Genomic DNA, 13,664 nt, shown 5'->3' with positions numbered 1-13,664 from the left:
CGGTTACCGCGCGTCCCCGGGCAGGGCGCGGGGTCGGAGCCCGTAATGCTGGGGTGGGCCGAGTTTAACGGGGAGCCGGTGCCGTAACTGCGATGCGGGGGCCTGTGCCAGGGCTGCGGGCAGCGGTGCTGCCTCGGAAGGCGGGGAGCGTTAAGGGCAGCTGCGGTGCAGGGTTCCCACCGAGCCGTTCCACCGAGGTTCACACGAGTGTGCTCGCCGCTTGAAAAACAGGGGTGAGAGCGTCATTAAATCCCTCTTCTTGCCGTCTTTTGACCCAAGAGGTAACTGAGGTTTAGGTGCTTTTCTGGGAGGGTGAGAGGTTTAAGCAGATACATAGGTTTTGGTAGTTAGCTGCTTTTTGTTTCTGCATAGATACTTTCCCCAACTGCTGTCACTTTTCCCTCTTTCCTAGACATCTAAACTTTGACAAAACAAAACAAAAAAACCCCCCAACAACTAGCACATACTATTTCTCCTGACTTGACTGTGCATGTTTGGTGGCCACTCTTGTTCTGTTTGGTTACAAGTCTCCTGCAGGGATAATGACAATACACCTGCTTTTAGAGAGCTGTAGCCCAAGTCACAACAATATTTTGAGTTTAAGGCTTAATCTTTATTCTAAGGTTTCTAAGCAAAAGACCTTTAACTCTGTGTTTAACCTAGAGTTGGCTTTGATATTTTAATTCTAAAGCTTTGGGAACATGAATTGGTAACAAGACTGCCTTCTGATAATAATAAAAAATGAGCTCTGGTATGCAACTTAGTGCATTCCTTGAAAAGCAGAAAAAAAACCTCTGTAGATGTTTATTCTTGTAAGCAATGTTCAAGTTCCGCTTCTCGTTTCAGACAAGGACTTCCAAAACATGCCTTGCGGCATCATCCACTGCCAGAACCACGAGCTGAGGTGTGCCCAGCCGCACCCACGGCAGAAAACTGCGGCGAAAGCTCAAGGTAGTTGTCGTAACGTTACGTGAATCTTCGTAGGTGATGGCAGAACCAGGTGTCTTTGTGTTGAGTGGCCTTTACAGAAGTAATACAGTTGGCAGGCTTAGGCTTTACCTCAGGGCTGTGTAATTGCAGAACACGTCCTTCCTAGTTTGGAAATAATAACAAGTGCGTAACTGTGTTCTGTTCCCAGCTCACAAATAGCCTGGGTCATCTAATTTTATGGCAGAAACAAGAGAAGAAAAGATAAAAATAATTCCTGAGTGGTGTGGAAATGGGACTTGAAAGAGTCGGCAGCTTAACTAAGATCATTTTTGGAAAATCTGTTTTGCTTGACCTCCAGACTTCTTATGTCATTGAGGTTATTCGGAGTTACGGTTGTTATAATTTCTTGTGTACTACGACTGCTGCTGAAATGCCTCTGAAGTAAATATTTACCCTATGAAAACACTCATTGCTAAGACCTATTCTGATATATCTGTGCTTTTTTGTAGAGAAACAAAAGTTTACTTACCCACTTTATTTGTCATTCTGTATTGCTGGGGTTTTTTTCTTCCTTTTTTACCTCAACATGTGCATTTCAGGGAGTCTGAAATCCAGAAGGAATCAGTTTATCCTTCTGCTACTCCAGATGATGATGGGAATTCCTGGTCTGCTCGTCAGAGTTACGCCGACACCTCCACTGAAGACAGTTCAGTCTTCTCTTGGGGCTATGATGTGAGTAGAACATAATAATCCAAGCCAAATGTAACACAGTGAGTAGAAAGACATTTGAAATACCATTTCAAATACATTTCAAGATAAAAAAGACGATTGGATCTGTCAATAAATCATGATAGTGGTTCTAGAAAGAGCATCTTTTTTACCTCTTCCCCATCTTTCCTTTCTCTCGGATCAAAACAAATTAGGCTTATATGAGTCTGTTAATATTCTGCATTTCCATCTAAAACTTTGGAAATGCAAATCATTTAATGCATAAATGTATCTGTACAACATAATAAATGCTGTTATTGTGGAATCCCAAACGTGAATGGATGACTTTTGGACACTTGGCGTTAGTATATCTATCTTCTACGTACTTGTGTGATTCTCAAAATATAGTAAGCCTCTTATTTTCATTTAGAAATGTTTGGTTTATTCCCCTTCTACCAAAAGAAAAAACAGGCGCTATTGCTTTCTGTGAGGTGAGATGGAACTGTTTAGATTTAAACTACACAGGAACCGACCCCATTTTATATCTACACACGAACATGTAATAGAGGTCCTGAACATCCTTCACTTGCACAGTGTTTCACACCAGCCTGCGTTGCTTTTTGTTTTGCTGTTGCCCGTGGACACTGCAAGCAAGAAATTTTTCATTGCATTAAAACCTTGCTGCATTTTATCCTTCCTGTTCAGACTTCTTTTATGTAAATTGCTGTGTCTTTAACTTCACATAACACAGATACTTCAAAACACTTGAATAGTTTTTCTGTTGGGTCAGTATAAGCTTTTTATGTAGCTGCCATCAGTCCTAGCAGCAGTTTGCATTATCTCCAGGGGAAAGTTACCTAATAGGAAATAGAAATGTTTAAATCAGTCCCTCTAAGCTTTAAACAAATAGTTGTCTTTTTCAATTCTAAAAAAGAAAAATTCTGTTAAAAAAACTCCTCCAAATTCTACTCACTAGGTGGTTATTGGAGAACTTTCTTTCCTAGGAATTTGATAAAGCTGCCACACAACAAGTTCAGCAAATGTTCAGACAAATTGATGAGCTTCTCTATGAGCAGAAAGAAAATGTGCATGTTGAGGGACTGCGGGAAGAATGTCACCAGTGGACGTCCAACTTTCCTCATCTCAGGTATTTTATTACTGAACTATTGCTGGGACCATCACCGTTATAAACGGGTAGGGATGGAAACAGTTGCTTTATGTTAGTAGAAGGGTGGTTTTATGCAATTATATTGTAGATAGAGGAAAAAAGATCACTCTGGTAGTCTTCCTGTCATTGGCATTAATAAACATTCTGCTGTCTCACGTTGGGTTCCTTGCCAGAGTGTCATTGGTATTTACAACTGGCTTGACTTTAACACAGCAAAATTCTCTTAGAAAAGAGGTATGGTAGAGCTAAAAGCCAGGCACTTACAATAATTTAAAAATCCTCCTGCCCTAGCTCAACGCTCTTTGTGGCTGTCTGGAAACTCAAATTTTCAATCCTCATTGTGTGTACTTGAACAGTTTTGTCCGTATTCAAAAGTCTTACAATTAGCATTAAACAAACAGACTTTTCTTAATGTAGTCACCTGACTCACAGCAATCTGTACTAGGGAAAGCGACTGAAACCACATTTACCTATCACCAAGAAAACTGCATCGCTTCCCTATATATCATATATATATCATATATATGATATCATATACCATATATATAGGGAATATATATATATATAAAATAGAATATTTAGGTTTTGCTGCTGTGTGTTCTTACACACGTCAATAATCTTACTTTCAACATTTTCTGATTTATTTCTCCTTTGCTTTCGCTGTGGCAGGGTTGTGGGGAAGCAGATAGTGATGCCCACAGATGAAGGGTATGGATGGTATTCAAGTTCACCTTCTGGCAGTTTAGGTTCCTCGGATGTAAGTTCACCACCAGAAAAAGATTCCAATGAGTAAGTACTAGTGGTTAATCCAGACCGGACCAAGGTGGGAAGGTAGTTTTGTTCTCCGTGGACTGCAGCTGCAGGCCTCCTCAAATGTGAAGCCTGACTCCTTTCTGTTAGGCTGAGTTTTCAACACAGCACACTTTTGGTTTCTTTCCTTTTTAAACTAAAAGTAGTACATTCAGAACAGCAGACTGCACAGTTGTGCTCATTGCTAACTACAGTAAACTGCTCAATCAGTAGAAGCTCCTTTGCTGCTGCTGACTTCTTTAGGATCTGTATGTATTGTAGCTGGTTTTATCGTTAATCATCTATTGAATTTGTAGAGAACTTCAAAAATACAAAGCACTGCATTAGTACTGCTTTTGTTATTTAACGTTTTAGAACTTTTATTAACTTTGATTGTTTTTTCCTGAAATTGCAAGTCCCTTAGCAAAAAGTAAAAAAATAGCCAAGAGTTTCTCCCGTAACACAAAATTTCTTGGCCTCCCCACTGCTCGGCCTGAACTACCGTGTTGTGTTAAGTCCCTTAGCAAAAAGTAAAAAAATAGCCAGACCAAGAGTTTCTCCCGTAACGCAAAATTTCTTGGCCTCCCCACTGCTTGGCCTGAACTACCGTGTTGTGTCTCAGCCTCTGAGTTCAGCAAATGCCGCTGTTTGAAGTAGAATAACAACTTACTTTCATTTCTACTTTCTGAAAACTGTCACCTGTTCAGATTTAGTGTTTTTGGCAAGAAGGTACCTCTTTCTGTTACTCCCATTCACAAAAAGGCCGACCGCTCCAAGTCTCCGACCTCGTGTTCTCCGGAAAGCGAAGAGGGTGAAGATGGAGTAATTGTCTCTGAAGGCGTCATGGAGGAATATTTAGCATTTGACTGCAGAGATGTGTACGTATCCAATGTAAGATAGCAACTAGTACCAGTGTCCTGGAATTTCTGCTCTTAAGACATAGATACAGATAAATATTTCATTTTGATGTTGGCTGATGAAATATTTGATGATTTTATCTTTCCTTTAGAGAACTTTCAAGAGCCTGAGGTTGACAGGGCACTGGGAATTCTCCTAATCCATCTCCTAGGACAATTTCTTTAGCTAAATTATTTTTCTCATTTTTTAATAAATTTTCATAGTAGCCATTTTTGTGCCTAGTTTAAATAGTTCATTCCACCGTAATTAAAATCCTGCTGTGTATTGGCATATTTAATGAAACTTGTTGAAATGCCATTTATTTTTTCTACTGAGTCAAACTCATTGTTATTTGTCACGTACTGGCAGATGCTGCTTTGGTTTTGTACCAGTATTCTGGGGTGGAATTGTAGCTTTGCAGCTTTCCAGTGGTAGTTTAAGAATCTGTGGAGATTTGATGCTTGCCAAGAAACGATGCCGCTATTTTTCTCTTAAGAAAAAAGGATTAAGGGTGGCATAAAGAGAATTCTTTTTGCTCCTTTACTTTATTGAACCAAACAATATGAACATACAGCCTGGGTGAGGACTCTGGATGGGTCTGTCAGTTGTTAACCATTTAATTGGTTTTAATAAATAAAGCCACTTATCTGCATGGACTGTGAGATTCAAATTGGTAGATGACATGCTTTGACCAGGCCAGAGAGATACTGCTGCAGCAAAAATACTGCTGTCTCTATAAAGAGTGGTAAAATGCTTTTCCTAGTGGTATCTCTTTTTTTCCCAAAGTTTGTAGCTTTTTGATGTTAAGTACTAATTCCAAGAGCAGATATGAAAACCATAATAACTCTGCTTGCATCGGTATTTCTTTTCTCCCATCTAAAGTTTATTTTGGCAGGTGAAGGTGAACTTCTATGAGCAGTTGTCTTCCGGGTTTCACACCTCTTGCACTGTGGAAGAGTCTGCAGCAGAGGCCCCTTGGCTGCTGTGAATTAGTTTTGGGTTTTTTTATTTATCATCGATTAAATCTAATTGTCTAATACTGAATTAAGCCCTTGCCCTGAACACCTCCTGGCTGTAAGAGGAGCAGGCTGAGTGCGGCATTAAAACAGTCATGAGTAGTAACATTTCTCTCTTGTCTTCAGAATTTTGTGGTGATGTTAGATATGGAGTCCAACAAAATGATTTAAAAATATCACTGTAACTATGAATATTTATTTTTAAATGGAACTTTGATCTCCTCTGTAAATTATTCATTATTCATGACGTATCATCTATAGTCATTGCGTATGGGGGAACCAAGGTGTGCAGTGGTAAGGCGACTGTCGCAGTCCTTTCTAATTCAGGTCAGTGGCAGATTCTGGAAGAAATAAAAGTTTAAGTGCAGAACAGAAAGCTCTGTGTAACATACAGAAGTGGGGTTTTTCAGTATTAGACTAAGATTTTTGACACTGCTGTTTACTGTACTGTCAGCTTTGTGGAAATGATGTGTTATAAATACGACACTTCTCCTTAGGTCATTTTCCTCAAGCTATTTGGCCAGCTGCCTTGACCTATTTCAGTTTAAGAGAAAAACGAACAGAAACGCAGCCTTAGCTAATGTTTTAATCCTGTTAAATAATTCCAGCAAAAATACAGGAGACAAAGAAAATGTGCTCACGTTTTTACAGGGAGGAGGAGTTGCATGAGAGGAAAATCGGACTCTCCTCTGGTAGACGGAAATTGGGGTTTCCTCCTATCTCTCCGTACTCCTGCATGAAGGATTCTGTGCTCACATTTGTGTTTGATGATGTGTGGAGTGAAGTCCTAGGCTGCATGGAAGAATTAATCTGCAGACACTGGGAAGGATCAGCTTCTGGTAAGGATCACAGTTAAACCGAATACTCCAAAGGAGACCTCAGTTACTTCATTTTGCAAGGATGCAATGAGAAAGAGATGCACTTGGGAATAATCTCTTCAGGGGAAAAGAAGGTTATTTTGCTAACAGTGTGAGATGTGCTTTCAAAAGATTTAACAGAGATTAGCATCTAAGAAGACTCTTTTCTAAAACATGCAGATCTGTAGCACTGTCCACAACTGGCAATGCCATAGCCTGTGTTGACAGGAATTCTCTGTTGCTTTGTACAGATGATGAGAAAAATATCCTAACAGTAGAAACTGTCAGAGCAGATGCTGGAAGCCCTTTGCAGTTTGATCCTCTGCCAGCGTTGTTACCTCGTGTGCCACAAACTAAAATGCCCTCAGTGACATCAAATCTGGTAAGTATTTTTAGCCAGCTGGTTTGCGTAGGGACAAATCAATACTGCGGTACCTCAGCAAACAGCTTTGAGTACATCAGGGGAGTGTTTGGATACGTAACTAGTTTGGGGTTTTTTTTATGAATGCTGACTGTCCTTTCTAACACTTTAAGTGCTGTTATTCCTCAGTTGCAAATTTTAATTCCTGCTCTTCTCTTTAAAACTTAATATTTTATATATGTATTGAACCACGAACAACCGTGTGGTGACTGTTCATTAATAATGTAGTTCTTTCTACATTTCAGCAATGTTCAGACTAAATTATGAGATCAAGGGTTGTGTGTGCGAGATCCTGTTCTCACTAGCTTGTCTATAGCTGACTCATCAGGCAACAGAGGACAAATCTCAGTGCAGTTGTAAACCGGGGTTTTTTTCTCAGACACTGAATTTCACTGTATAATCTGCTTTAGAGGATCTGCTCCTAGAGTGGTGAGCACCAAAGTGTTACCTGGTTATTCCATTTTAATTCAACTCTTTCCTTCTTATTTCTTTTTATTTCCTTCTTTATTTCTACCCCTTGCCTCTTCCTCATGTTCCCCTTACTGTATGTGTAGTGCCCAAAACCCAGATGTGGCCGCAAAAGCAAAAAAAGGAGAAAAACACCTCAAGTATGTATGCTGGAGAGATTAAAGCTCTGGTTTGGGGTTTTTTTGGGTTTGGTGGGTTTTTTTTGCTGTTACCGTGGGTGGAATTTGATGTTTTTCCAGATCAAGCTCTAATCCAGGAAAGGGATTTGTAGTTCTATTCTTGATAGAAAATATCAATGTACACTGAAAATTAGTTCCGAAAAGCTTCTGATTATAGCCATTGTTGGAAGATCCTGTCATGCAAATAAGAAGCTCAGTTGGAAAATATTAAGTATGACAGGGCATGGCAGGACACATTTTCTAGGCGCTATCATTTGCAAGAAAAATGGAATGCTAAGATGCCTGTCTTAGATGGGGAAATAACATAACTGAGTATATGTCTGGGTGTTATGGAATAAATTAATTGATTTCCTCCAAAATTATTTACAGGGACAAAAATTATAAGTATATGTGTACATCACTGCCAAACAGCAATTTACTTCTTATTCTGTTAAACTTTCAGGTGAATCTTTCTCAAGAGTCAAGCAGTGGCTCTCAACGTAATCTAAACGGCTTGATGGTGATTCATGGGATCCAGTTACAGCAAAGGAATCTGCCTGTAATGGAGAAAACACTGTAAGAGCTATAGCTTCTCTGTGGGAAAGTAGAGCACTCTCATGGTGAGAGAGATTCAAACCAAAACATTGTGGGAGAAATTTGAATGCTGGGAAAAGCAATTCAACCACAGAATCACAGAATGTTAGGAGTTGGAAGGGACCTCGAAAGCTCATCCAGTCCAACCCCTGCCAGAGCAGGATCACCAGACCAGGTCACACAGGAACACGGCCAGGCGGGTTTTGAATGTCTGCAGAGAAGGAGACTCCACAACCTCTCTGGGCAGCCTGGGCCATGCTCTGTCACCCTCACAGGAAACAAGTTTATCCTCATGTTCAGATTGAACCTCCTATGCTCCAGCTTGCTCCCATTGCCCCTTGTCCTGGCATTGGACATCACAGAGCAGAGCCTGGCTCCTTCCTCCTGACACTGCCCTTTCCAAATTTATAACCATGAACGAGGTCTCCCCTCAGTCTCCTCTGCTCCAAGCTAAAGAGCCCCAGCTCCCTCAGCCGCTCCTCAGAAGGGAGATGCTCCACTCCCTCAATCAATTAATTATCAATTAAATTTTTTCCTGCTTTTTTATTTACTTGTCCTCTATGAAACTAATACTTCTCCCTGTACTTCTAGTACAGGTTTTGTGTTTGGTGGCTGCTGGTTTACCACTTGGTGAACAGCTGTGGCATTACCTGACATCCTGAAGAGAGATGAAGCTCAGAACGGGGTAGAGAAACTGATTTGTTCAGTTCCCAGACGTGGACTTGCGTTAGATCTAGGCTATGAGTGTGGAAAATAGTGTGTGCAGTATGGGGGTTTTTTTAATGTGTTCTGTGAATAATTTTTACTTCTCTACTGGAATTTTTAATCAGAAAGTTCATAATTCAGTAAAAAAAAAAAGGTTTTTTCCATCCGCTATTATTTTTTAATTTGGCTGTAAATTACTTTATGTAAAAAAATGAAAACACATCATCTCTATCTACACGTGTCAGTATCACACGTAGATGAGTACTGTGGTAACATCATCAGTCACGCTGACCACATCTCTCCTGGGTTTGTAATTCTTTTGTTAGGGACCTGGATGACAAACGGCTGGGCTCCAGTTCCATCCTCTCTACCAGAGTGTGGCCAAATCGTGCTCTAGAGCTCAGCACATCATCCCTGTCACGTTGCACGAGAAGGCGAAACCCACCACCACGTACGCTGCATCCCATCAACACAAGCCACTCTCCTGCTGGGACCCCAGAGTCCGTGGATGATGTCTTCAGGAGAACTCGATTGTACGTTTCAAAACCAGTTTTTCACTGCAGGTTACCGTACTTAGAGAACCCAGCTTACACAAAAAAGCACTGAGTTCAACAGAAAGACGTGAATTATTTGTTTAAAGAAATTAACTGCCCGTTAAAGCACAACCTCCCATGAGAAAGCTGAGATGGTAAATTTGATGTTTACTGTGCTACAAGCTGGGATTCAATGAATTGTGTGCATATTTAGATAGTTTTGCACATAAACTATAGACCTCTGTCCAGTACAAGCAATGCAAATACCACCATCTCTTTCTTGACATCAGCTTGCTCTGCTTAAAAATGGCCCACAGCTGTTTTCTAGGCGTATTGTTTATCTTAAATTGCTAGGCTGAAGTCAGCAGTAAGCAGTACTTCATCCTGAAGGGTACAGAAAGTAATGCTGTGTCTGGGAATGGGCAGATAGGACTCTACCACTGTATGGTAACTGTCCATGGAGACACCTTTTTGTACACACACCTTTATTCTGCAGTACCAGCCACACAGCACACTCCTTCAAACTGCACTGGATGAGGTGCATTTTAACCACAACGGGCTTTTATATACACCCACGACCAGGATTTCTGCTGGAGTATTCATTCTCAGACTCACTTCACCTATATGCTTCATATTAAACATTCTGAAAACCAGAAGTTCTTGGTAATGGATGAGAGAGATTTTTGCCAAGCTTCACCCAGCTGCAGAACTCATCTTTTAAATCTGATTTCCAATAGTCGGTGCTAACACCAGCATCTTACAGCAAAATTCTGCAACCATCGCTCTTAGCTTTAACATTGTCTTTCTACATAATGCCAAACTGACAATACTGTATGCTTACACAATGCTGAACATATAAACTGTGTGCTTTTTCTCTTTTTATTGCTGCATTTCAGTCCAACTGCACATGAGCAGCTGACCTCACCCTCCCCACTGCGGCTCAGCCGAAACAACGTCCTACCACCTATTACTGCCACCACCACGGCGGAGCGTGCAGGCACTGCAGGATCCCAGAGGCAAACGGTAACAGGAACACCAGTTTTACTGGTGGATAGTCTGAAATTGTAATCACTGCTGATCAGATTACCAAACCCAAGAGTTCTGATTCGTTTGTTGTCGTGCAAGGGACAGCAACTGAAGTAGATGCACAAAAATGGTGTGTCAGTTTTGACCGACAGCATCACCCAGAGTTGAATGCTTGAATTCCAATTAATTAATGCCAGAATTTTTTTCTTCTCCGTAAGTAAATGTAGAATGATTGACTTGAAAATTAGCTTTAATTCCTAGGCTAAATATTTCAAATGTGCTACTGCAATGAGAAAAGGTCATCGCTGTTATTCTTTAATGCAGAAATCTCGAGGGAACTCAAGTCGAGCTCACAGTGTTACAACGCATGAAGATGCTCACCAGCAGCTACAGGAGCGGCTTTTGTTACCTGATCGTTTCTCCAGGCCTAACACAACCAACGCATCCTTGGTAAAGCACGGCAAATTATACCAAATCATCCTTAGTTACTCAGTAGGGTGCTTGGACAATTGACATAGGTAAACTTCACTTGAGAACCAAATGCCATAGGTGGTCAGTGCCAGGGAGTTCATCAAGTCACCACGAGTTAACACTAACACTGTTGCTTGGCACTTGCCAAACGAACAGCACAAGTCACTCATTAACAGATAACGATCTCACTGTGCTCCCCACAGCTCCTGACTACACCTGTAAGCAGCTGGTGGTACTACACTCTTAAAGAATCCAAGTTTGAGATACTTGAGGTGTACCATTCAATCTAGCATCTTCTGCGAAGGCTTAAGAAGAACAGGGGGGTTGGAGAGGATGCTTTTCAAGTTGTGAATAGACATGGGGATGTCGTTGCTACAGCTGTACTCAGAAAGACAAGGGTAGGACAGTAGTCATTGCTTTCTTGCACAAGTTTGCTGTATTTTTAATGTCCAGCTTCTTCCAGTATCAAATGCTCTTGGTTTAATTTACTGAAACACCTACTCTACTGAAATCTTATCCTATCTAACAAAATTTTTAAATCTAAGTTTTAAAAGCTATCATTTCAACAATAGCTTTTAATTAGCTGCTGATTTGGTTTCTGTGTAATTTCAACATCCTTGACTTAGCAGTTGAGTGTACAGACTTTTTAAAAATCTATTTTGAAGCAGAACAATTTCCAGATGTGGCAAGAATGCCTTTAACTGGCCCAGTGATCACTCTGTGTAAGAGTGTTAAACAAGTATAGTTTTTTACTGTGTAGGAGTTGAACTTTAGGTTGATTTAACCGTCCTTAAACTTGTAAAAGCTCTACTTAGGCCTTTACAACATGTTATGGATTAGCAAGTACGTATTTAAGAAGTTTGTACGGTAATATTGATGTTTAGAATTTTTAATGCAAAGATAAATAACTCGATCTGTCTTTTCAGCCAGATCCACGGCACCGCCATTCGTGCACTGGTATTGGTTATAGTAACCAATCTCGGACGAACAGAGGATCAGCAGGTTCAGGTATGCTTACAAGTCACAGAATTTAATAAGATCAAGCAAGGGGCAGGCTTTTGGGACAAGGAAGCATTTCCTACGTAGGTAATTACATTGACGAGGTTTTTCTAACTTCTACTTCGTGTTTTACATTTTCCTTTATACAAGTGTTATACGTGAATGTAGAATATGTTTGGGTATGGGAGTTTGGTTTTACTTTATTACCTCCCAGTATTTTAAATCATTTAAGCAAGCTTAATGTAATCAGCTCCAATGCCTCTCAGGTCAGATTTAAGAGCAGGAGCTGCCAGTTTAAGCAGTTACCTTTGTCCAATGACTGTTCTTCTGCTCAGCTATATGACTGAAAGAAATTGTATGTCCATATGTAATGCACTGTATCTGGAAGGGATTGTACCAGACCTGCACTAGATCTTAGAATTACACTAGATCAACTCAAAGTATATTTTAAAGCCTGTACCATTTCAATTCACATGCATACTGTGAAATCAAATTACCATGTACTGTTTAATTTGTAACAACTGGATGAACTTTGTGGATTTACTTAGTATAACCTGAAAAGAAGCTCATCTAAAATTACTTGGTTTTAATTTAGCAAAGTACCAAGGCAGCAGGAAGACATTTCTGTTGTGAATGTAACTCCCCAGTTTCTTTTCCTTCACTGTAAAGTCATCTCCTTAAATTGTTCATGGTTAATACACTTTGAAAATAATCATCCAGAATACCTACATAGTCACAACCAAGGTTGTGGTTCTTTTTTAATAGTAGGAAGCTACAACACTGTTACAGTAGACCAATGAACCTTTCTTTTTTCAACTTTACCTTCAGAGATTTAAGTTTTTTACCTTAAAAAAAGGTCTAGTCTAGCCTAGTCAGTTGAAAGAGGTTGCTCAGAGGTTACAGTAGAGCAAAAATTAACTTTAGTGCTTTAGAACAGCTTTTCTGAATACCATCTTTGTAACTCTCACCTGAGTCCACCTTGAGCACTCCCTGTTAACTTACCTTTGTACTGATGCTGAGGATCACCTCCACCTGGAAAGGGTGGCACAGAGCAGGGCATCACAGGCACTTTCTGAGAACTAGGACTGTCGAGACAAGTTACACTGGATTCTTTTCATGGCAGTGTTTTGGGATTCCTTATGGAGTTGTCAAGTTTCCCACATAAAAATATACTGACAAGATAGGATTGAAGCTGCAAAAGTTAATGGAAGCTGCAGCGGTTAAGGTAGCAAGGACATGGGTAATTATTAGAGGACAGGAGGAGTCTTCTAGCTTAATAGCTGAGTGGCCCACTACCACTGATATAAGTGGTACAAGGGGCAACTTGAGTTTAATACAGGCATTAAATGGAAGTAACTTGTCTTTAAACAACAAAGGAGTAGTTCCTATTGAAATTGAGATAAATACCTGCCACCCCCCCCAAAAGATATCACCCCACTATCTTTAAATGCAAGATGAGTTTTATGACTGCTGTATTAAAAAAACCTGAAATCAGCAGAGCACTGTAGACTTGAATAATTCATGAAAGATCAAGGAATACAGTAGTTCCCTGCAATGCAGCAGCTATGAAAGCACAAACTGTGCGCCTTTTGGACGGCCAGTTACTGTCTCAGACTTCGTAAGTTAGACGTAATGCAGTTGATAGCCACATATTAGAATAAAAAGTAGAAAAAAAATAGTTTTAAGCTAAAGGAGATGTATTTGGTACTTAGTTTTAATACCTTCCAGAAGTCTTAAAGTTGTGCATGATCTCTGTTCATCAGGTCTTCAGCTGCATGGTTCTGTGAAAGCCCACAGTCGAACTGGATCAGTCACAAAAAGCAAACAGGGGTTGTAACGTGCCAGGAAGAAGCATCCATTCACCTCCAGAGCCACGAACCACCTCTCCTTGTCAGCAATGTCAACGTTGTTTACAGAGAGTTTT

General features: G+C 40.3%; 1 protein-coding gene across 1 annotated transcript; it reads left to right on the top strand.

Annotated features, from left to right (window-relative positions):
* Positions 1–846: 846 nt before the first annotated feature.
* FAM149B1 (family with sequence similarity 149, member B1) lies at positions 847–13,577 on the top strand (the record flags this gene model as incomplete). The annotated part of the gene is made up of 14 exons (XM_010185430.1): positions 847–951; positions 1,530–1,662; positions 2,643–2,785; positions 3,476–3,595; positions 4,303–4,473; positions 6,160–6,347; positions 6,617–6,747; positions 7,341–7,394; positions 7,876–7,988; positions 9,038–9,244; positions 10,141–10,267; positions 10,595–10,720; positions 11,668–11,749; positions 13,504–13,577. Coding segments are annotated over 14 exons (1,774 nt in total), but the record flags the coding sequence as incomplete, so codon positions are not given.
* Positions 13,578–13,664: the final 87 nt, after the last annotated feature.

This window comes from Mesitornis unicolor, unplaced genomic scaffold (assembly GCF_000695765.1).
Source record: "Mesitornis unicolor isolate BGI_N332 unplaced genomic scaffold, ASM69576v1 scaffold6495, whole genome shotgun sequence".
Lineage (NCBI taxonomy): Eukaryota > Metazoa > Chordata > Aves > Mesitornithiformes > Mesitornithidae > Mesitornis > Mesitornis unicolor.
This window is presented reverse-complemented; position numbering and strand designations above follow the sequence as displayed.